Source organism: Mauremys mutica, chromosome 3 (genome assembly GCF_020497125.1).
Source record: "Mauremys mutica isolate MM-2020 ecotype Southern chromosome 3, ASM2049712v1, whole genome shotgun sequence".
Taxonomy (NCBI): Eukaryota; Metazoa; Chordata; order Testudines; family Geoemydidae; genus Mauremys; species Mauremys mutica.
The window spans coordinates 155090608-155116086 of NC_059074.1; the positions used below are offsets into that span (position 1 = coordinate 155090608).

Consider the following 25479-nt stretch of genomic DNA (forward strand, 5'->3'; position numbering starts at 1 on the left):
AAATGACTGGAGGATAGTTAATATGATGCCAATTTGACGCCAAGGGCTCCAGACGTGACCCCAGCAATTACAGGCCGGTAAGCCTGACTTCAGTACCGGGCAAACTGGTTGAAATTATAGTAAAAAACAAAATTGTCAAACACATAGCTGAACATAATTTGTTGGGGAAGAGTCAACATGGTTTTTGTAAACGGAAATCATGTCTCACCAATCTACTAGAATTCTTCGAGGGGGTCAACAAGCATGTGGACAAGGGGGATCCGGTGGATATAGTGTACTTAGATTTTCAGAAAGCCTTTGACAAGGTCCATCACCAAAGGCTCTTAAGCAAAGTATGCTGTCATGGGATAAGAGGGAAGGTCCTCTCATGGATTGGTACCTAGTTAAAAGATAGGAAACAAAGGATAGGAATAAATAGTCAGTTTTCAGAATGGAGAGAGGTGTAAATAGTGGTGTCCCCCAGGGGTCTGTACTGGGACCAGTCCTATTCAACATACTTATAAATGATCTGGAAAAAGGGGTAAACAGTGAGGTGGCAAAATTTGCAGATGATACAAAACTACTCCAGATAGTTAAGTCCCAGACTGCAAAGAGCTACAAAAGGATCTCAAAACTGGGTGACTGGGCAACAAAATGGTAAATGAAATTCAATGTTGATAAATGCAAAGTAATGCACATTGGAAAACATAATCCCAACTATACATATAAAATGATGGGGTTTAAATTAGCTGTTACCACTCAAGAAAGAGATCTTGGAGTCATTGTGATAGTTCTCTGAAAACATCCACTCAATGTGCAGCGGCAGTGAACAAAGCTAACAGAATGTTGGGAATCATTAAGAAAATGATAGATAATAAGACAGAAAATATCATATTGCCGCTATATAAATCCATGGTATGCCCACATCTTGAATACTGCATGCAGATGTGGTTGCCTCATTTCAAAAGATATATTGGAATTGGAAAAGGTTCAGAAAAAGGCAACAAAAATTATTAGAGTTATGAAATGTCTTCCATATGAAGAGAAATTAATAAGACTGGGACTTTTCAGCTTGGAAAAGAGACTACTAAGGGGGGATATGATAGAGGTCTATAAAATCATGACTGGTGTGAAGAAAGGAAGTGTTATTTACTCCTTCTCATAACACAAGAACTAGGGGTCACCAAATGAAATTAATAGGCGGCAGGTTTAAAACAAACAAAGGAAGTATTTTTTCACACAACACACAGTTAGTCTGTGGAACTCTTTGCCAGAGGATGTTGTGAAGGCCAGGACTATAACAGGGTTCAAAAAAGAACTAAATAAATTTATGGAGGATAGGTCCATCAAAGGCTATTAGACAGGATGGGCAGAGATGGTGTCCCTAGCCTCTGTTTGCCAGAAGATGGGAATGGGCAACAGGGGATGGATCACTTGATTGCTGACTAGGTTTAAAATGGCTGGAGACCAGTCGAAAGATTCATCTCCCTACCCACCTTTATCATCGATCGGGGTTTAAGATTGCCCAAAATAAAAACTAACAAGGAAGTGCAGGAGTAAAACTATATTGACTGTGACCAAAAGGGTTTTACTCTCTCCCCAAGATGGGTCCCAGGTAAGGGGTATGGAGGACTTAAAAGGTCTCTACCATATCTTCCAGCTTGTCTGGAGCCTCCCGACCTCAGGGCACGAATCAGGTCTGGAACCGACCAGCTGACTCGGCAGGGTGAGAAGTGGACCTAAGGTGACAGGTAGGTGGTAACTCTGTGGTTTTTCTTCCTTCTTCCCTGTGGTGTCATGGGTGCAAGTAAGATCTGGATGAAAGGGTGACAGCTAGCAGCTCACCCTTCCATGCAAGTGTGTTAAACCTTCCCACAATCCTAAAGCATGGTGCTCTGGCATATACACCTGAGTACAGCACTCTGCCACTCAGATGGGCAACCCTCTCCCTCAGACGTGTTAGCCCTTATATGCCCTACTGTTACTGGGCAGATCATAGTCACATGGATATTCTCGGTTTCCTGCCTTTTGGCAAAAAGGATGGGAAACTGTCCCTAAGGAGGGGGAAGAAAGGCAGCCAAGATGGATTCGCTGTTGTTGTTGTTGTTGTTAGGAATTCAAGATAGCGTGTGAGTATTAACAACCAGAACAGAAATACAGAAATTCTCCACCTACATGATGAGTACCTGTTCTTGTTATTCCCTCTGGGACACCTGGCATTGGCCACTGTCAGAAGATGGGATACTGGACTAGATGGACCTTTGGTCTGACCCACTATGGCCATTCATGTTCTTATCCCTTGGGAAACTAAACTAAATTTCATTATTTATAATTCAGTAATTCAACTACTGCTAAATTTACCATTTAAAAAAAATTACATCATCTTTGAAAATAAGTGACACTTCACACCTAAACTGTACATCCTTCCTGAGCAGAACATAACTTAATGAAACACTAGTCTTCAGCCAAATCTCTGCACTTACTTAATTCTGGAAACTGTCTTTCCCACACAAATATACAGTAGGTTATTTGTAGTTCTTTCATGCTTTGATAGTTATTTGGAAGATTAATACATTTATATCAATGTCTCCACCCTAGTTAGAACTCTTTGTTAGTTTGGTTTAAAAGTAATATGTGGTTTTATAACACTGATATGAGCCATGTTCGTGCCAAATGAATTGATGTACCTTTCACTCGGCAATGTTACCAACTTTGATTCCTTTATTTTAAATGCTGTTCTCAACACATTTTCTCCTTGACTTCTTTGCAGAAATAAGAAGCTCTTGTACGGATGATGTAACTGCTGATTTGTGTCAGCAAGTTCCAGTATTATAGCTAAATAAATGCAAAATGATTTTAATAATTTTTCATTTGTCTTTCTACGCGGCTTTCCATTGGAGGATTTCAAAGTGCTTTACAAACATTAATGAATTAATTAAGCGTCAACCCCTCCCCCATCCCACAATGAGCTAGGAAAGTATTATTATCTTCACTTTACAGAAAGGGGTCTAAGATACAGATAGTTTAAGTCACTTCCTGAAGGTCACACAAGAAACCAAAGCTAGGAGTTGAACCCAGATTGCCTGACTCCTAGTTCTAGATCCTCCAAAATATGTAGGCACCTAAATATCTTGGAGGATCTGGGCCCAAGCACTTTAACTGCTGCCAGGTGACCATGCTGCCCTCCCAACCCCAATCAAGACAAATTATTTCTATTTGTTCCAAAGATTAGATCCAAAATGTTTTAATTTTGAAAACAAGAGTTTACCCTAAATAACTCTGAAATAGCATTTGTATTATAGTAGAGACCCATGCATCTAAAGAGAATGAATTGGGTGGGGGAGGTATGCAATTTATTTGGGCGATCAAAGGATTTTTAGGGTGACTGATACCATTGGAGAAAGAGGGGACCACCCCTATTTTCAGATGTCCAGGGTTTTCAGATAAAAGTAATATCAGATATCAAGGCTTAGATGATGAGGACATTGGCCACACCGGCCTCACCGCGCCATCCCCCCCCGGGCACCGGCAACAGCTGCAGCAGCGGGCGCCCCGCCTCCAACGGGCCCCCCATGCGCGCGGCCTCACGGGGCCTTGTGAGCGGCCCGGGCCAGCAGGGGGCGTGGCCTAGGCAGAGGGGAACGGTCACAGCGGCAGTGGGCGTGTCTCTGGCGGTGACGGACAGGGCGGGGGCGGAGTCAGACGGCCCGAGACCGAGCTGTGGAGCTCAGCTGAGGGGAGACTCCAGCCGCCGACCCGCTCCGGCCGCCGCCTGCCAGGTAACGGCCCCACGGGCGGGGGACGAGGCTGGAGAGCGCGGGGGCGGCTGCGGGGCCCGTCCAGCCCCTCGAGAGCGCTGTGGGCTCCGGGGTGAGGCGGCCCCGGGCCCTGACTCGCTCGGTCCGGGTGTGGGGTGCGGGGCCCCGCTTCCCTCCTCGCAACGGCGCTCGCCGTCAGGCGGCGCAGCCCCCCCCCCCCCCGCCCTTCCCTAGCAACCTCCGTATCCCCGGAGGCGGCACCGTCACAACCCCCCCCCCCACGTACCTCCGCCCCGCACCGCCACAGCCGCAAGACCCCCCCTTCCCCCCCCCCGGTACCCCCGCCGAGCGCCGCAGCAACCCGCCGCCCAACAGTTCCCGGCCCCTGTACATCCCCTCCCCCCCCTCCCCAGCACAACAATCACCCCGACACCACAAAGCGCCACCCAACTTCCTCCCCTGCCCCAACCGGCGCCGCAGCACCAACGCCGCACCCCGCCCAACAACAGCGCCCTTCTCCAGGCTGCACCAGCCATAACAACAGCTAAATAATTATCCCCCGTTCCCGGCAGAGCAGTGCGGTGTCCTGCAGCGCAATACACCCCGCACAAACACAGGCTGGTTGTGGCTATCAGGGGAAGCTGGCTTGCGCCACAGGGGTAGTTTCATTTCCTGTTGTGAATGTGGTTTAACTTTATTACTAGTCTACCCCACACAGACACATATATACAAACAGACAAACTACCCGGCCACCAGGAATCACTCCTAACCTCCTGTCCCCCGCAAGATAAATAGTACCTGGAGAATCATTCCTTGGATTCATCATTCTCTAGCCCCAAATCTAAGAGGTACAGAGATAACTCTTTGGGACCAGTTACCCCTTTGTTCCTCCAGCTCAGCATTAATACATTTCCTCCCCAGTGTCAATAGTTTCAGCTACATAGTCTCTTGGGTTAATAATCTTTCCATCCAGCAGCAGTTGCCTCTGTTCCTGACCAGTCCTCCCATAAGGTAAATATAGGGAGCACCAGACCTGGCATCTGTACAAACACAATAATACTGCTGAGTGTCTAAATGATGGGTAGGGAGAAGGAGGATTGCCTATGGGATTGCTACTGAGGGTTTTTTCCCCTGCTGGCTCCCCCTTGGTAGTATGGTACCTGTGACTCAGGCCCAGAGGACTTTTGTGTTTTATGTCAGCTGTTTCCTCTTATTTGTTGTCAAATTGTCTGTGCTTCTGGTAGAGCCTCATTCTCAAACCAGACATAGGCTGAGCCTTTACTGATTGGCTCCCAGCAGCCCACATGACCAGTATCAGCTGTTGGACTGCTCTCTTCCACCCCCCTTTTGGTTTTCTTTGTGTACAGTTTAGGTTTAAATAATAGAGGCTGCACTGTATGTTCTGGGGCTTGTGGCTATGAGCAAAGGCAGTAGCGCATGCTCTTGCAATCTGCAGTGGGTGCTCCGTGAGAAGGATTCTAGTGCTGCAGTAGTGATGCTGTTGCTGTAGCCAGAGCATAGCTCACTGCCAAATATAGCAGCAGTCTGAGTGACTAAAAACATTTATCAGAGGGGAGCAGGCTCTGTATCCCTTTTTTTTGTCTTCTAGAGTTTGAACAGTCCACATTCATTAAACTGTATATGAAACAGGAAGAACTGAAACAGAATAATCTTAACTTGCTTTTGAAAATTATTGTGGCAACTACAAACCTCGTGTATATAACATGCCTTATTTCAAAACTCCCTTCCAAGTGTGTATTTTTTAGCATTGGGAAAAATTCTGAGGTAGTTTACATCCACAGTTTAGGTTTCCTTTTTTAAAAAAAAAGTTAATAGAAATAATTTTATGATTTAAAAAATTGTAAAACTTTATTGTGGTTCTGTGTGCAAATACATGTAACCCCTAAGGAGATTACATAGATTCCTGGAGCTCTGTCTGTTGCTCTTTTGGGTAATGTTGATCGCTAATTTGGCTCCTGAACCACTGAGGTCTGAGTATCACTATATTACAATGCAGCAAAGAGTCCTGTATCCGACGAAGTGGGTATTCACCCACGAAAGCTCATGCTCCAATACGTCTGTTAGTCTATAAGGTGCCACAGGACTCTGCTGCTTTTACAGATCCAGACTAACATGGCTACCCCTCTGATATATTACAATGGTGAGAGCTATACAAGTACCTAAACAGGAAGTGTTTCAGACTGCAGCTGTACATCAATATTGTGCAATCGAGGTTCCTGGAGCCTTCAGGTTCCCAGCAATTCACTCTCCATCTTGATGCAAATAGTCCAGTCCATATTCTAGATGTCGTCAGCCCTGGGCCACACTGCAGAACGTAGCTGGTTACAGTTTACTGTCCCCCAAAGACTATGACCCAGAACATAACTGATATTTTAAGAAGTTCTCTCTTTCTAGAGAGCCCACAAACATAAATGATTTAATTAAGGCAGAGAAATGTGTAGAGCTGAGCTAATACCCAAGTCGTTTTAGATAAACTTAGCCCTTTTTCAGAAACAAAGTGACAGTTTAAATTCTTTAAGGAAAAATACATGTGGGGGGTTTAAACTATCTACCGTCTTTGCAAGCCAAAGGTGGGACCCTGACAGTAGCACTGACTAAAAACAATACTGAAATGTTCTGTTTTTCACTGTCTAAAATGAGTGAAGTGAAAATACCAAAAGGCAGAAAAGTTGAAGAATAAATTACTTCTAACATTCTTTGATCTGATGAGTTATATATTGGGATCACAATTAAGGAAACTTAGTTATGAAGATTGTCAAACAATAATCCCTTTTATGCAGACACTAAATATGGCAAACGGGGGGGAAAAAGTATTTTTATAGCATTCATGAGGGCTTATCATGCCTGTTATCACTTCTATAGCTTCAGGTAATATTCCCAACTGTTTAACCATTAACATAGTCGTTTTCTTTGGTTAGTGACCCCATGTATTGTCTAATGTGGATATAAACTTGCTGATTTCCTTTCTCCTCTTCTCTCCTCCCATGTCCCTTTCCCTCCTACCATGTGACCCTGTGTAGCCCGCTTATGATAAGACATTCAGCATGCAGGAAGTAATGGAAGTATTTTATGATCAACAATCATGTTGAAGTGAAGTGCTGTCTTGCAAGCAAACCTATTTCCTGACCTTTCAAACTTCAGATATGTGGCTATGTGAGGCTTCATACAATCCAAAAAGACCCCAATCCTGCAAATGGCTCTGCATGGATAGACCCAGTTGTCTGCACAGAGCCCTGTTGAAGTCAAAACAGCTCTGTGTGGGTCTAGCGCAGGGGTCTCAAACTCAAATGACCACAAGGGCCACATGAGGGCTAGTTCATTGGCCCGAGGGCCGCATTACTGACACCCTGCCCCCACTCCACCCCTTCCATGAGGCCCCGCCTCTTCCCACCCCTTCCCTGCTCCCATTCCAACCTCTTTTCTGAAGTCCGCACCTCAACTCCACTCCCTCCCTGCCCCCAGAGGGTGTATGAGGGGTGTGGCGGGGGCTCAGGGCAGGGAGTTGAGGTGCAGCAGGGGGCTCAGGGTGCAGAAAGGGTGTGGGATGCAGCAGGGGGCTCAGGGCAGGGGGTTGGGGTTCAGGAGGGGTGTGGGATGTGGTGGGGGCTCAGGGCAGGGAGTTGGGGTGCAGAAGGTGTGGGATATAGCAGGGGGCTTAAGGCATGGGGTTGGAGTATGGGGTGCAGCAGGGGGCTCAGGGCAGGGGGTTGGGGATGGGGTGCAAGAGGGCTTCAGGGTCCAGGGTGGCAGTGGTGCACACTGGGCCTAGGGCAGGCTCCCGGCCCCGCTCCGCTCCGGGAAGTAGCTAGAACCATGTCCCTGTGTCCTCCCTCCCCCAGGAGCCACAGGGCTCTGCATGCTACTTGCTGCTCCTCCAGGTACCTCCCCTGAAGCTCCCATTAGCTGCAGTTCCCCGTTCCCAGCCAATGGGAGCTGCGGGGGGGAGGAGAGGGGAACTGGCCAGTCCCTAGAACCAGGGCAACACACGGATCTCTCCCTCTGTTTCTCCCCCCCCCTCCCCTCGCCGGCTGCAGGGACGGGATGCCAGCTGCTTCAGGGAGCGGCGAGGGGCTCGAGGGGGGCAATCCCGCAGGTGTAGTTTGCCCACCCCTGGCCTGGAAGTGGGCTGGGGGGGGCGGGCTGCAGGAAATAGCCCCGCGGGCCACGTGTTTGAGACCCCGGTCTAGCATTTACCCTACACAGAGCCATTTTCAGGATTAGGGCCTTAATGATGTGTGGCTTTATGTTTCTGCTCCTGTTCCTCCACCCCTCCACTTTATAAAAAACATTATTTGTTTAAAAGCATCTTTTCTATTTACGCCTTTCTGAAGCCTCATTCCATCTGTCATGTGAGATGTTGAATCAGCCTTAAGTAAACCCCGTGTCCTTATTTGACAGCTGACTCTTTTATATGAAGTATTTGGTTTCTTCAGTGCTAGAATGATCTTGGTCATCTGATTATTAAGAATTTCACTGCAGTCATATTAAAAGACAGTCTTATCTTAACAAATTTTGGATTTGGATCTCTTTAGTCTGACATGGATTTTCAAGAAACTAATATATTTATTCCAAGTGTTTTAATTCTGGAAGAGATTTTAATTGAGGCAAAGAGGGAATCAAAAGTAATGTCTGTATATAAACACAAAATTTATGATGCCTAAATTAGTGTGAGAAAACCAATATAGATTTGAGTAATATATGGCATGCTTGTTTCTCTTTTAAAAAATGATCTATTTTAAAACAGTATAGTGCTAGAATTTGAAAAATACTTTTGTTGCATCTTCCATACACAGAGCAAAATGCAATACCAAGATTAGGTTAAGGAAACAACAAAGAAATAAAAACATGCAAAGTGTGAATGACAGACATGTACAAGATATTGCCCTGTAGTTTGTCTTCTAGTAGTAATTATTAGAAATTAAAATATCACTTTTAAGCATTAGTCATCTTTTCTAATGTTGTGTGTCTACAGAAATATCCTTTGTAAACTTGTCACCCATTACTTCCCCTTTTTTTAGTTTTCAAAGTATTTAAACATATTATAAACTACAAATTTAATTCCCCATAGATTAACTTTTTCATAAATGGGCTTCAGCCATTGTGTGGGATGCAATGTAGGGTGTGCCTGAAAGCTCCATCAGGCAGGTAGGAAGATAGCAAGACCAGAAATGTTACTAGTAGTCTCAGACAAACTTGCCAAATATTGTACTTCCCTTTTCAGTCTTTATTGGGAACCACCACAATTTTACAGCAGTATTTTTAAAGTTAGACAAGTTTTCTCTCTAAAATAATCAATTTTTGTGATTGCGGGAGGGTTTTTTTTTTTTCTTGCATTGGGGACCTAGTTAGCATGGTGGTATTTAAAAATGACTTATTAGGTATATAGATGAAATATTACACTATGAAGTTTTGATGACATGACTCCCTTAAATTTTAGGGCTTTTATCTACCCTAAAATCTTCCACTGTGTAAGCGAATTTTTAGTGACAATACACTGTAGAAATATCTAAGTCCCCTTCCTGCCAGTAGACATCATCTCTGCATGTTTATATGTGAATACAGTTGTTCATCTTTTTACCGTTTTAACTGAAGGCTTATTTTAAACATGTCTAATAAAACATTGGTGTTTTCAGAGTGAAGATTAGTACTGTTTGGACACTGAAGTTGATTAAATATCTTTCAGATGTCTATTTTTATTTAAAATGTGTAATACTTTGTGGAAGTTGCTGAGGGGCTGATTCTGGAGACTGAAAATATTTTAAGGGAAAAGAATAGTGAATTTTAAACTGAATACAAAATAATAATGTATGTGCACTTAATTTTTGCTCATCAAAGGCACTTGAAAAATCGGGGCGGAAAGGTGATCTTGTGGTTAAATGTGTTGAGACTTAGGTAATTTCTGGCTATGGACTTCCTGTGTCACATTGGGAAAGTCACTTCATCTCTGTCTCTCCTTTACACATCTGTAAAATGGAAGAAATATCTCTACCCTGCTGGGATATTGTGAGGGCATATACGTTAATGTCTGTGATGCTGTGCTGATGTGGGGGGCGATCGAGAACATGGTAATACAAATAATAATACAAGTCAGCTGAGCTGTCTTCCAAGTTCTTTGATACAGGCTGTCTTGTTTGTTTGCAACATCAAACACTATATTGACTCACTAGGGCCGTGTCTACACATGCTAGTAGATCGGCACTGCTGCAATTGATGCAGCGGGTGTTGATTTAGCGCAGGGATCGGCAGCCTTTGGCATGCAACCTGCCAAGGGTAAGCCCCCTGCCAAAGGTTGCCGATCCCTGATTTAGCGGGTCTGGTCATGGCATCTACCTTAAAATTCCTGGCTCAGCTTTCTAGAGCACATGCATAATATCTAATAAGTGTGTTTATAATGTATTATACCTGTTGCCGGCTTAAAGGGCCCGAGGCGGAGCAACAGCGGGGGTTTGTTGCCCGGTGTGCGTTGCACTAATTAACACACCAGGGTGGAGAAGCAAAACCACGTTTATTTGAGCCCAAATAAGGTGCCAGGGAGAAAAAGCATTTTTAAATCCTGCACACCCGCGCGCAGGCGGGGTCCCAGCATTTATACCCCCCTTGTTTGTGTAAGCCTTTTGTTTGGTTTTTCCCCTCACCCCTCCCTTTCCAACAGCAGTTACTTTAAACATTACATTTTAGCGAGTTAGAAAAGTTTTTATTTGCAAGCTTATTTATGGCCTTTACAGCACAAACACATACAGATTTTTTTCCCCCTCTCCCCCTCCTCCCTGCCGCTTTTGCTGTTTCAAACTCCTGCATTTGCAAGCTGAGACAGCTGACAGTTACACATTTTGCTTGCAGTCTGTTAGCATTTTAGGCTGGTTAAAGTTCACAGCATGGAAGACCTCTGGTTCACTCAGGCCTGCAGTCACAACTTTGGTTTACTTAGGCCTAGTGACACCAACAATTCCCCCCTTTGAGAATACTTAACAAACTTTTGGCGAGTTTTTTTAAACTTTAAAGACAAAAAGCAATGAAGCAAGCTTTGCAAAAATATTTACAACTGCTCTTTTGAGCTTAGTTACCCCTAACCCAGGAATGAATGCATGGACAAAAGAGTGGAATGTTTATTTACCAACTAAGGGATTGGGGCACTGACTATAAATCAGGTAGGTATACTAAGTGGTTTAATTTTTTAGATGTCTTGGTGAATAATTTAGTTTTATATGCATGCTTTCCATGGACCCAGCAGGATTCGGTATGTGGGAGCCCACACCCACCCTAACCCCCTTAGGTACTCTCAAGTCAGTATGCGTCCAGTAGGTGACTAGCTTGATGAGTGAGAGCTATTTGCCCTGAGCTGACACTTGCAATTCACTTCATAACAGTTGCTGTCAACTGTTACTTTGACCAAGAGCTTAAAAGTTTCTTATTCTATTACTGACTCTGAATCACCTGATTCAGAATATTGATATTCACTTGAATATTGGGCAGCTAATTTAATATTTGTTCTGTTAAAATCTGTAAACTTTTCCATAAGGACTTTGCATATCTTGCACACATTTATTAGAGGGTGAGGAACAACTGGAGGCTGCATAGCTGCTTTGAGAAAGGGCTGGGTACAAGAAGTCTCTACCTACGGTATTTCTCAGACTCCTTTGGAGTCCTTCCCTGTAAATGTGTCTGATACCTGTCTCTGGTGCTAGCTTCCTCAAGAACAGCATGGAACTGGCATGATTCTTGATAGCTCTGCTGCTGCCTCCAGGGTTATGAATATCAGCAGAGAACTTGAACTACTATGAGAAGTCCATTGCAGCTGGACTGGTTCTTCTTTCATTGGAACCTTGTCTTTTGTAACTGGAGGTCTAAACTTTTTTCAACAAAGACATTAGTTTCTGCAGAATTAAGGCCTTAGTCTCTAATATTCACTGGAGAGAGACTTCACACTCCAACTGTGAGTGTGAGACAATGAATAAATATACACCCCATACCTCTTACATGGGATGTGAAATCTGAAAAAAATAAAATTAGACCACTTATGTTGGATGATATTGTACCTTGCATTTAGGGACACTGGATGCTAGTCAGGAAGGCCCAAAGACAGCTTTTTGCCTCTGCTGTATGGTTTCAAGACATACTTGACTATACTCCAAACAAATTCCTTTGCAGGGCTCAGCATCAGTATGTATGAAAGGGCAGCCAGCCTTTGTCTACAGCAAAATATCCCCTCAACTTGTGTGTTCTGTAGGTAAGTTAGTGCTAAACTGGTGCTTACCTGAAAAATTTCAAGGAAGCATCTCAAGTGCAAATTCAGAGTTTTCCTAGGGTTTTCCTGCTCCTTGTTAGCAATACAGCTTGTCCAGGATGTTCAAGATCAAATCATCTTTTTAAGGCCTTTCTTTTAGCATTCATTTGGTAATTCTGTATTTCACCTTAATTTCTAGATTTATATATAATAACCTAAAGAACTGTGCATGAGGTAAACTTCAGAGCAGTTCAACTAGGCTCTCATTTACTTACTGAAATAATTGGATTTTTATCGAGTAGTTATAAAATCCAGAGCCCAAATAAGTATTCCAGATTTTTATCCTTGCAATAAAGCTAAAATTTATAATGGGGAAGATAAGTGTGTGGATTTTTAAAATGTTAGTCAGAAACTTTAGTAAGGAATACATTAATTGCTAGTCATAGATTTTTAGAGACCCTTATGGTTATCTAGTCTGACCTCTTGCATAACAGGCCATGCTAAAATTACTGGGTGAGGTTTTATGAAGTCCAAAACTTTTGTTTGAGTTATAGCATATCTTCAAGAAAGATATCCTGTCTTGACTGAAACTTAGTGATGGAGAATCACATCTCTAGGTAAATTGTTCTTTTGGTTTAATTACCTTTGCTGAGTGCCTTATTTCTAGTCTGAATTTGCGTAACTTTAGCTTCCAGCTGTTGTATATCATTATGCCTTTTTTCTATTAGATTAAAAAGTAGTTTGTCAGAAATCTCTTCCCCATGTAGGTACTTGTACAACATGAATAAGTCACTGCTGAACCTTCTTTTGGATAAACTTAAATAGGTTAAGTTTCTAACTATAAAGCATGTTTTCTAGAGCTCCAATCATTCTTGTAATTCTTTTCTGAGCCCTTAGATACTAGAACATGGTGTCTTTCTCACTAATGCTGTGTGTAGAGGTAATATGACCTCCCTACACTAGCTGATATTTTCTGCTTGTATTTCCAGGGATTACATTCACCCTATTAGCTAAGAATTGCACTGGAGTTTCCTGTTTAGTTGGTTGTCTCTGCCAAGTCCTTTTCAGTGTCTGTTTTCAGGAGGCAATCTCTCATATATCTAGAGATAGAGATATCTAAAGATGTATATATTTGTTTTTGTTTGTTGGTAGAGGTATGATCTTGCATTGTGCTGTGTTAAAATAGATGTTCAAATGAACCCTCCTTTCCAAGTGATCCATCTGAGTCTGTATAACTGACCTATCCCAATTATTTAATACTCCACTAATTTTGCCATCTGCAAATTTTACCAGCAATGATTCTATATTTTCTTTCAGATCATTGATAAAGATACTGAATAGAATAGAACTGAGATACATGTGGCCCCCCAGTAGAAACAACACCATTAAATGATGATTCCCCAGTTAATTTTTTTGTGCTCGATCAGTTAACCAATTTTTAATCCATTTAATATGTGTGACATTGATGTTGTTGTCACGGAGTCCCTGGGCGATGCTCTGGAACTGCTCCCCGCAAAGCCAGTAAGGACTTTGGGGAGCGTTCTCTCCCTTGGAGCAGACTGTTTTCAGGACAAGAAAGCTCACACGTCTTCACCTCCTGGGTCTCTCCTTGGAGCATTCAGCATCCTCTGCCCCTCCGTGCGCTTCCCACAGTGAGCCTGCCCCGGCGGGGTCCTGGGGAAGCCACAGAGCTCTGCACCCCCACTTTGCAGTCAGATGTGACTCTCAGCTAGCCAGTAAAACAGAGGTTTATTCGATGACAGGAACACAGTCTAAAACAGAGCTTGTAAGTACAGCGAACGGACCCCTTGGCCGGGTCCATTCTGGGGGGCAGTGAGCCAGACCCCCACGTCTGCACTTTCACTCCTCGCCCCCAGCCAGCTCCAGACTGAAGACCCCTCCAGCCCCTCCTCCTCTGCTTAGTTCCTTTCCAGGGCCAGGAGGTCACCTGACCTCTTTGTCTCCAACACCTTCAGTTGGCTCCTTGCAGGGGAGGGGCCCAGGCCATCAGTTGGTAGGAGACAGTGTCAGGCATTTAGGTGCACTGGCCCTTTGCTCTGCTAGAGACTTAAGAACTGCATAGGGGACACTGAGGCAGCAACACAGTATTCAGAGAAAACATTAAGAACATTCCTAGTTCACCACAGGTGGATAGCGCTTTTATTTTTATTTTATTTTTTTTACTACAGTGCCATGAGGGACTAAGTCTAATACTTTACCAAAGTCTAAGTTGGTTATGTCCACAGTTTATCATCATCCATACTTGTGATCTCATCAAAGATATCAATTTTTTTTACAAAACTTGTTTTCCATAAAGCCATGTTGATTGGTATTTGTTATGCTACCATCCTTGAATTCTTTACTGATTGCATCCCGTATCCACCTTTCCATGCTTTTGACCAGGATCAATGTCAGGTTAACTGGCCTGTAGTTTCCCAGGATATCCCATTTGCCCTTTTAAAAATATTAGCACAGCATTAGCTTTTTTTCAAGACCTCTGGAACTTCCTCAGTATTGCAGGATATGTTAATGATCAACATTAATGATTCAGAGAGCTCATTGGCCAATTCTTTTAATACTCTTGGACGTAAGTTATCCATTTTTGCAGACTTAAAAATGTTTAACATTAATAGTTGCTCTTTTACATGTTCTTTAGTTACCATTAGAATACAGCATTTCGTTGTCATTGTAAATTATACAATGATATAATCCAGCTTCTTTCCAAATATAGAAGAAAAATATTTATTGAATACTTCTGCCTTTTCATGATGATTTTATCATTTTTGTTCAGTGTCAGGCCTATACCATTGCTGGGATTTCATTTGTTCCTGGTTATATTTAAAGAATTCCTTCTTGTTGTCATTTTAAGCTTACTGGCTGTGGATTTTTTCACAGCTTCCTTTAGTTTGCTTTATCAATTGTTTTTCATTTCCTGCATACTGGCTTGTACTCTTCGCTATCAGTTTCACCGTTTTTCCATTTGTTACAAAATTTTTAAACTCTTTTTTTATTGCTGCTTTTACTTCCCTTCTTTTACCAAGTAAGATAAAACCATGCTAGAAAGGGATATCTTGCCACTTAAAATTCAACTGTAATGCTGAAATTGTTTTATCAAGTAGAGAGACCTGCTTTATTTAATGCTTAAAAGAAGCACAGTACATGCTGACTGAAAAGAAGATGCAGACTCTAGCACTGCTACTTTGAAGTTGTATATACTTAAACAGTGAATAAGGTTTTTGAGAAACGTGTAATTCAAACATTTTAATACACAAAACCTGTGGTAAAATACTTCTGTTCAATAATAGGCTGCTTATTTCATTACCAAACAAACCACGTTACCATACAAAGTGGCAATACAAAAATACAATAAAATCATTGCCATCTACTTTAAAAGTATGTTTTAGGTGAGAATGGTTATGAGATTTCTGTGTTAATTAGTTTTTCATGCCTGTGAAGGAACTTATTTCCTTTTAGGAGAGAGAACCTCTAGAAACAAATATTTTCCCACTTCAGATTTCTATCTTAAGATTCACCATATCAGATCAGACCAAGTGTCCAAGTTGTGTGTCCTGTCTCTGGTTGTCCAATATCTGATCTTCTCAAGAAAACCAAACACCCTTCCTCACATACATAATGCACCAAACTCATTGTGTGATGCAGTAGTAGGGGAAGAGAAGGAAGATATTCTCTTCTGATTCCTCTTGGTAACTGGTTCTTGACCTGAAACATAAAGAAAGCAGTACTTTAACTAAGCTTGTATAAACAAGTTGTAAAGCTTCTTTGAGAGAGAGAGAAATGGAAATAAGATAAATGATTCAGTAACAGTCCACTTTAAAAGATATTCCTCTGTTTGATAGTGTTATCCTTCATTATCTCCTTTTGCTGTTTGGGTATCTTCTGTGCATACTTAATGGCTAATTTTCAATATGTTGGCAACTTCAACACAACTAACTTACTTTAGTTCCTTTTTGCAGGTTAGGAGAATTGCTCAGTTACTTTGTTGATGGTGCCTAGAAATACCCAGGGTAGAGACACAAACATTTTAAGCTATCCATTTTTTAAAATAGAAAATGTTTATATACAAGCTGTCTACTTCTAAAGCCTCTGGAAGGTGGGTTGGTTGTTACGTGAAATAGCATCTGAAGCTTAACTACACGATTATGTATGTGAAGCTATAGTGTTGCCAGGTTCTGCAACAGGCAGCGAAGTATTGAGGCTCAATCTGCTTTACTAGAGGAACTAAAGCATCCTGGATGATTTTTAGCATTGTGTATAATAGTGAAGCATTACTACATGATTGCATGTGACACATTGTGACACGCTTGGGACATACAAAATAAGTATTAAAGTGACTCAGAAAAATTAATCTGTAACCATCCTGCTGATTCACGTATTACCTCTGCAGTAATACTAAGTGACTTATCCAAGTGTTGACTAAGATGGATGAGTTTTATTGGAATGGCATGTCAGGGCTTCAGTAGAGAGAATAAATTCTTAGATGGGGAGGGAGCATAGGGCTTTGAATAAAAGAGCCACAATCTTTACAGCCTGAGGCTGTGGTTCGCAGATGTGAGTTACTGTTCTTTGCAGGCTCACTCACTTGGGTGAGTACATCTGATTGTACTTCTATTCTCTCCTGGTTCAGAGCACTCCAATATGTCCTGTGCTCATCTCCTGCCCTTGTCCTACTAACATATGGCAACAAAAGGAGGAAATGGCCACAGGCAATTGTGTGTAGAGGGGCTATGCTGTGGAATAGCTGTTTTGCAGAAGACTGCCGCTGTGGAAATGTACAGTCCTGGAAAAGTACTCAATACTGTAACAGACAAGTGTTGGAGGGCATGTTGTGATGACTCTTATTTGTATTACAGTAGGGTCCATAGCCCTACTGTGATCAGATCAGGGCTTCACTGTATAAGGTGCTGTATAAACACCCAGTAGAAGGACAGTCTCTACCCTGAGGTAGTTCCTTTTTTCTCTTGCACTGTCTGAATGGTGCTTCACAGCTTTGTTTGGCCTTGACTGCCCAGGACCCTGATCCTGCAGATAGTTATGATTTAGTTAACCTTACAATTGCGAGTGGTACTGTTGAAATCAATAGAAAGAGAGACTAGTCCAGTGCTTAGTGCTTGATCTGTGTGACCTTGGGCAAGTCAGACATGTCTACACAGCAATAAAACACCCACAGCTGGTCTAGGTTAGCTGACTCAGGCTGCGGAGCTATAACATTGCAATGTAGATGTTTGGGCTTGGGTAATCCCTCTAAGTAAAGTTTATTCAAGATGTGAGGAAAGTGACATGGAGTCTGTTAACGAAGAAAGCACTATGCTGTTTCTTTACCCACTTAGTAGCTTAATAGCTTTGTTTACCTAATAAGTAAAAATGGACTTTTGGTTTTTTTTGCATGAAGACCGGGCTAGTCAGAGAATCAAACACACGTTCCTTTGTCTAAGGCAGACCTGTTCACCAGCTCCCTGGTTTAAACACATTTTAAACATGCCTGGTTTAATCACACTTTAGTCATAATCCTAGTATATATCCATAACACTTAATACACACTGTGTTATATGCATCTTCTAAGAATATTAATGATCCAGTGAGTTATTAGTTTTCAAATGATACCTACAAAGCATATTTTGTGCGAAGAGTATTACAGTAGTGTGTAGGGTGTGAATACAGGGGTTCTTATGGTCACAGTAGGCATTCACTGTTTTGCTATAGAATTGATCATATACTCCCACATTTGATCTGACTTGTCTAGAGACTAGTCCATTTCAAAAGACAATAGTTGCAGCAGTATTAGATATAGGATTCCTAAAAGCAAAACAGCGTTGTTGTAAAATTAACTAGAGCTCCATCCAGCTCATATTGAAGACAATGGAGGTTTTGGTAGTGATTTCAGTGGAAGTTAGATTGGGCCCTTACATACATTATTACCGAGAGTACTTTACCATCTCACAAATGCAGTATTAGCTGATCTGGATTTGCAGTCTGGAAACAAAGTTAAAAATCTATGAAAATGCACAGATCCCATTTTCAAAAGCAGTTTCTTGACTTGCATGCAACAGACTTAAGCAGACATTTAAACAAACAGGGCTCATATGCTTTGTACTACAAGGGCATTTTAGAGAAGATGTTCTCAAACAGTGGCATCTGAAGCATTGATAGGCTGCGCAGTGCTGTCATATGGTGCTAATTCTTTACTTCTGCTGCTAAATTGCACTAAAATACAGCTAAAAATGCATTTCTTTCCTAATATTACTGTTCTATATAAATAATTGCTGTAGATGATCATAGCATATATCCATGGGCTGACCACTTCTTTCTATATTAATGCCAATCGTGTACTGAATGGGAGGTGAGGTGCCTGAGACAATCTTACATTACCTTTCATGCTATGAAAATGTTTGAAAACATGACTTTTTTTCCCAGTTTTGTTCGCTAACTGCACACCCTATTTTCTTAATATAATAAACATGTGTGGTTGGATAGTCAGGGAAATTTTCTATTTAATGCTACCTTTCCCTGTCAATTCCTTATTTTTAAGGAAGAAAGCGTATTTGCTTTTAAAACATAACTGCATCATTGATCAAAATGCAAAAAAACTGTGTCAGCAGTTGTATAATAAAGTTGTATAATAACAAATCAGTATACAAGTGTAATGATGGGCATTTTTTCTTTTTCAGTAAACAGATTTGTTGCAGGTTTCCAAGGAGATTTATAAAAGCTAATGAGAAAATAACTTCAGTATTATGATAACTATCTCAACTTTATTTAATTGTATTACCATAGCACCTAGGAGCTCTAGTCATGGACCAGGACCCCATTGTACTAGGTGCTGTACAAACACAGAACCAAAAAACAGTCCCTGCCTCAAATATGAGACGAGACAACAGATGGATACAGACAGACCTATGGGGGAGTACAGAGAAACAGTGAGATAATATTGGTCAGCATGATAGTGGTCTATATAAGAGGTCAATACCCTTTGATATGCTATTTACATTAAGATATCCCATATTTATACAATTAATTTACATGTACCAGAAGAGAACCTTAAAATCAAATAAATGCTTTATCTATACTTGAGGTACTGATCATTTTTCTTCGGACTTGAAACAAATACATTCTTGCGTCTTTCTAAGGTTCAGGTAAACATCTTTAATTTTTGATAGGTCATGGTACCTCTCAGTGAATAGAATGAAAACCTTTCCTTTAAGTTTTTACATCATATTATTGGAGTGTCTTACAAGTTTAAACATTTTTCCCAATTATCTTGGGTATCTGAAGTTGCTCTGCCATGTAACATTTCCTTACTAAATGAATAAAATAAATACACACTAAGTTAAATGAAGTTTTTAACTTCAAAATAACATGCAATGAGATTTATGGTCCTTCTAATGAGCTCAAAGAGTTTTACTATTGTAGGCCAGCTGCTGCAAAAAATGTGTCCTCCCATGCTCATGATCAAGGCCTTGAATTTGATTTTTTTCCATGGGTAGCAAATGTAAAGAGCTGAGTATGATCTGCTGTCCAGTACTGTGTATTGCTGAGTAGCTGCTGTGTTCTCAACTGACTGAAGCTGTTGACCCTGACAAAGCCCCACTCCATAGGTATGATAAATTGCAGTAATCAGGAGATAACGAATGCATGTATCACTGTGGCCAAATCAGTCTGATAGACAAGGGTGCAGTCTTCAGGCTACCCATAGGTGCAAGATGGCTCTTTTAGCAATTTGGTTATTTGAAGTATCAAGGAGTCCAGAAGGACCCCAAGACTTAGCTCTCCCATCATTAAGACAGTTGATTCTTTTGCTAGAGGAGGATGGTATGGATGTGGCAAATCCTTTCGAGCATCTCCCTCTCCCTACCAGCATAACCTCAGTCTTGCTTGGCTTCAGCCTACTATGTTAAACACTATGTTATGCACACATTCTTGTATTGACACCATCTTGGTCCTCCTTGAAGTGTTTCAGGCAATTGACTGGGTAGGATTTTCATACCCAGTGCATAGACAATTCAGTTATATGAGTTGAATTGGCCATGTATCAAGTCTGATCAAACTCAGAGAAATGCTTTTTTTATAATGGAAGTGTCAAATACCTGTACTAACATGATAGTGAGCTGTGACAACACAAGTGTCACTGTAATGACTGTGCTGGTCACCTTTTTAAAAACAAACTCTTATTTTTGTTCTACCAAAAATCTGAAGGAAATGAGATTTAAAAATCAGGTTTTAAAATTAAGGGTTAAGGATTCAGCTTGAGCCACATACAAGCAAGAAAATTTCAAACTGAGGTTGCTCTGGGTTTCTGTGCTTCTCCCCTCCCCCTTCAAATATTGTGTGAGGGTATAAGCTGCACAATGTTGATTTAAGTCAAAGGGAGAGATTTAGTTAAAAGCTGCCCACCATTTGGAAACTTTACAGAGTTCTGATCTGCCAGCTGTATATTTACTGATTTCTTCATAATGCATTCCTGATGGGACAAAGAAGAAAATTTAGGCGAGAGCCTCCTGATTTTGGTTAGGTTCTTAGTCTCTATTTCCATCAGGGTTAAGGAATAAAGGATCAACACAAACTGTAAGTTCAGTATTTAATAGATCATAAAGAGTTTATATATTTGTCAGCTGAATTGCCCTGCAATGTGTTCTGGCCATATGTCAGAGGAAGTCTTATGTGAATTTGCTGTATGGATGAAATATCTCTGTTTGCTTTCAGGTCTTGAGTCTAATTTTAAGAACTTATAAAAATGGGCAGAATTTTCCTGGACCATATTGGTGGCACTCGTCTGTTCTCCTGTGCAAACTGTGATACAATCCTGACCAACCGCTCTGAGCTCATATCAACTCGCTTTACAGGGGCCACAGGAAGAGCTTTCCTTTTTAATAAGGTTAGTAAGAAATTAGATGACACGAGAGAGCTCCTTGCTTTTGAAAATCAAGTTTGTGGGAGGGCTAAGAATCCATCATCACGCTAACTGTTAAATCTTCTTGGATTCAGTTGACATCCTGCTGTTGTGATTTTTGTTTAAAGGGCGTTGTGTTTTTTTTCTTTCTAACTTGCTCTTTAGGTCATTGAAATTTCACCATAAACTGCCTAAACTATTGGAGTTAATGCTTAAAAGGCTACAGGGAGGATTGTGAATTTAGTATCTTGCCAAAGTGCATGCAGTTAAACTTGAAGTATTCTGAATTCTATAATGTAAAGTTCAGGTTCATTGTAATAATACTTTTATGCAGGGTTCCAAAGAGATTTACATTCATTTTTTGTCTAATCTATTCCAGATTTTTATACCATGCCTATTGCTATAATATCTTTAAACTTCACAACACCATTGCAAGTGTATAGATAAATACTGTGCCCATTTTACAGGCAGGTATAGTGATGTACAAGCTGGTATCTGGACTGAGATCGCAGAGTTGGGAATGAGAATAGAATATGGCTCCCAGTTGGGGTGGGGGGGGGGGGTGCTGGTAAATATTTATGTAGAGACCAGGTTTTTTAGGCTGACTCTGGTTTAATAACACAGATTTTCTGTGCTTTCTCAACAAATACGGCCAGGTAATCAGGGGTGTAGTTTCTTGAAATTGACCATCAGCAACCAGACGTTGGTAACACTTTTTTTGTTAGCATAGTCCTCCCAGGTACAGGGAAGAAGTGTCTTCAGTTAGTTATGCATGGTTTCAGAAAGCGCTGCTGTGGTGTGTGCTGAGTTCTGTCAGTAGCGCATATGTGCAAGTCTTCTTCTGTATACTGCAGGGGTTCTCAGACTTTTGTACTGGTGACCCCTTTCACACAGCAAGCCTCTCAGCGCGACCCCCCCTTATACATTAAAAACACTTCTTTATATATTTAATACCATTATAAATGCTGGATACAAAGTGAGGTTTGGGGTGGAGGCTGGGACAGCCTGGGACCCCCCATGTAATAATCTCGTGGGGTCCCGATCCTCAGTTTGAGAACCCCTGGTATACTGCAAGTGTGTAAGGAAAGACAGCAGTACATCTGTCTTCATACTAGTCCAAAAAGTGTTGGATCTTTGGGTCCAAATTGTGTTTGTGAGAAACAGTGAGTTTTGGCTAAGGCTTTATGATTGTTGATCTCTGCAACCCCAACTTGCATAATTGTAAAGTATCAGATTATTTAAATGGAATCTCCATTATAATTGTCATAGACATTACTTTTCAGCAAGTTATTTACACTAGTTCCACATGTTTAGTTACCTAAACAAGGTACAGGTGGATTTTTTTTAACTGCTAAGATTAAGGAAAGGAAGGTATGCATTTGTACCGGCCCTAAAAGGCATACACTTGTCAACTCACTCAGTGTATCTTTCTCAAGAGGTGAGATTTTTCAAAAGTACCAAAGGGATTTAAGAGCACGTCCCATTGACTTTTGTTGAAAGTCAGTGGGACTTATGCCTCTAAATCTCATCTTAATTTTTTTCCTGAAAACAGCTTTTTAACTCTAATATTCCAGTGACTAAATTGACTGATCCATTCCTGCGATCACACCCATTGCTAATAATGGGTTTGGTATCAAGAAATTACTTGTGACATCAAGGGGTTACTAAACCAGGGGTAGGCAACCTATGGCACGCGTGCCAAAGGTGGCACATGAGCTGATTTTCAGTGGCACTCACACTGCCTGGGTCCTGGCCACCAGTCTGGGGGGCTCTGCATTTTAATTTAATTTTAAATGAAGCTTCTTAAACATTTTAAAAACGTTATTTAATTTACATACAACAATAGTTTAGTTATATATATTAGACTTGTAGAAAGAGACGTTCTAAAAACATTATAATGTATTACTGGCATGCGAAACCTTAAATTAGAGTGAATAAATGAAGACTCGGCACACCGCTTCTGAAAGGTTGCCGACCCCTGTACTAAACTGTCGCATTGTGAGTAGCTTTATCTAATTGCTATGCCTTAGTTGGGTAAACTAAATAATACTTTGCTCTTAGGCTTTTTGTAGCAGGCTCTCGCTGTGCTTCACAAACAGTGTAGGCTCAGAACACCATTGTGAGGTAGATCTCTGAAAGCTCTTTCCTCACGGGCAGCAGAACTTTGGTAGTTTCACCTGTTAAGTTTCTGTGCCCAATATGCACAGTGCCACAGGCTCTTCACTTAGACATTTTGTACTTTGACAGAGGTGCCTTGGATTTCCTAGTAACTGGAAAATGGCTTTCAGAGCCTTGCCTTCGGTAGGCTTAACCCTTCTTCTCCTCATCCCCTTTATATTTTTCTCAGGTGGTAAATCTGCAATATAGTGAAGTTCAAGATCGGGTCATGCTCACTGGCCGCCACATGGTTCGAGACGTGAGCTGCAAGAACTGCAACAGCAAACTGGGTTGGATCTATGAATTTGCCACTGAAGACAGCCAGCGCTACAAGGAAGGCCGTGTTATCCTGGAAAGAGCTTTGGTCCGAGAGAGTGAGGGATTTGAAGAGCATGTTCCATCCGATAATTCCTGAAGAGATGTCAGCCTCTTTTCTGGTGTTCTTCAGTGAAACTCAAAAAATAAAAAATAAAATAAAAAAAAAAAATTCTACTTGTATACACTGTCACCTTAGCATCAGAGTTGGATTCATTGAACTATGGACTGGGAAAGATTGTGAGAGAATTTCAGATGGAAACTTCCTTTCTTTATTCATTTAATTTTTACTTTTCTCCCAACAGCTGTTTGTAGAGAATGTTGAACAGATGCTGTAATTTTTTTTTCTCCTTTGCATTTACATCTCTTAGATCTGAGATTGTATCTACAGCTAACAGTGGGCTGAAAGGAAAATAATCTGGATATATCTTTTGTTAGAGAAATCATTGATTTTTAGTTCATATAAACTGATATATCAATAGAAAATTATTTTAAGTCGAAAGGTGTTTTTTAATTTACTTTCCAATTTTTGATCTAAGTTTTTAACTTTTTTTTACCCAGTCCTTTCACCAGATATACTAGTTTAAGAAAAGAGATCTGAATTTGTGACGAGTGCAAAAGGTTCAGTGTTGGTACGGCTTGTGCTGGCCATTGTGCCATATTCTTGTTGAGGTTGATCGGTAGCACAGAGCCCATTCTTTCTTGTCATTTTTGACCCAAAGATGTCACCAGTCCTCGTTTATTTGTATAGTCCCTTTCACCATAAAATTGCGATTGGAAGCTATTTTTGAAATGGGGCAAAACTGCTTGGCTTTTTTTCTTTTAACTGATGTAACTTATAAGCATAGTAATAATCTAAAGTAATTGTCTGTTTAGTCTTGTGTTGCTTAAAAATCAGAAGCTGTTTGTAATGATGGGGTTTACTGAGTAACTACTATTGCAGTAGTGAATGTTTTTTTTTCTTTTCATCTCTTTACTAACCTCATTAAGTAGACAAAGCTATTGCAAATCTTAATTCTTGTTCAAATGGCTTTCTTTTTTAACCTGAGACTTTGTGTTTAAAACACAGCTACAGGGGAGAAGGAGGAGAATGCTAGCATGTGCATTCATGCATACAGCATACAACCTGCAACTTTTTTAAACAGCTTGTTTTCAAATGCTGCTTCTGGTATTGAAACTCTTATCTATCTCCAAAATGTTGTTGCATCTTTCTATTGTGATGTTACACCTTTTGTCTTTCTGACCAGCAGAACAGGCTTGCCTGGTTGTAATTACTGACTTGATTCCTGCTTCCTTCCTGTAGAAGTCAACTATTTTAAGATATTGAAATATTACTTACCTCTTGGCAAAAGTGTTCTCCATTATCTTTCTTAAGGGTGCCCAAACATTGTGACTTGGAACCACACTGACAACTTGCTAAGAGCCCAACGGCTCCACCTAATTTGAATGTTAGTTATGTACTGTTCTTTATCAGAAATAAATATGCATAGATATAGTTTCTGCCTGAACTTAGATTTTTGTTAACGAGCAACTAATATTTGTTTAACTCCACTAACAAGCAATGTCAACAAAACAAGGCATCCATAGGCCCTATCTCTGTATCTGAAACAGCAGACAGGAGGGTGGGGGAGGGGTCATATTCCAGAGGGTTCCTTTGGCCACTGGGCTGTGCTTTGGCCACCCCGTGACTTAAATCTGTCACCTATTAACTTAAAAGTAGCTTTACTATAGAACTATGTCGCTTAGCGGGAACACAATGTAGATTCACATACCAGAACTATTTTGAATCAAGGTACATAAACAGTAGTGTAACTTGTGCCTCAAGTGAGTGAGCTCTTCATGAGCCTGAAAATCACCATTGGAGTGATTCTCTGCAGTACTCTTCGTGTCCTTTTGGTGTTATAGTACAATAAAATGTGTGTTGTCCTGAATAGTATCTCACCAGTCTCTTGGGGTTTTTTTTTTACCTTTGATTATTTGCAAAATTCAGTGCAGCATAGGATCAGTCAATTGAGCAAATGACTGCGGTTCCACAATATGAGATAACAAGAAATGGTTCAACATCTCAATAAGAGCACAGCCAAGGACTGCTCATGGTTTAGCTCAGTGGTTCTCAATGT

General features: G+C 41.1%; 1 protein-coding gene and 1 long non-coding RNA gene across 6 annotated transcripts; one reads left to right on the plus strand and one right to left on the minus strand.

Annotated features, from left to right (window-relative positions):
- The first annotated feature begins 3507 nt into the window (after positions 1 to 3507).
- YPEL5 (yippee like 5) lies at positions 3508 to 25295 on the plus strand. 5 transcript variants are annotated; one of them, XM_045010439.1, is made up of 4 exons: positions 3508 to 3758; positions 11907 to 11985; positions 20701 to 20872; positions 23235 to 25295. In XM_045010439.1, exons 3-4 carry the CDS (start codon positions 20732 to 20734, stop codon positions 23457 to 23459), a joined length of 366 nt encoding a protein of 121 aa, XP_044866374.1. In that variant the 5' UTR covers positions 3508 to 3758; positions 11907 to 11985; positions 20701 to 20731; the 3' UTR covers positions 23460 to 25295. The 5 variants fall into 5 exon arrangements, with proteins under 5 accessions (XP_044866374.1, XP_044866373.1, XP_044866376.1 ...); XM_045010438.1 differs by lacking the exon at positions 11907 to 11985 and having other exon boundaries at positions 3517 to 3758; XM_045010441.1 differs by lacking the exons at positions 3508 to 3758; positions 11907 to 11985 and adding an exon at positions 4384 to 4748.
- On the minus strand, positions 15229 to 24825 carry LOC123366755. The gene is made up of 2 exons (XR_006578171.1): positions 24699 to 24825; positions 15229 to 15702 (listed from the first exon to the last, which is right to left on the minus strand). It is a non-coding gene; the product is annotated as an uncharacterized LOC123366755 (long non-coding RNA).
- Positions 25296 to 25479: the final 184 nt, after the last annotated feature.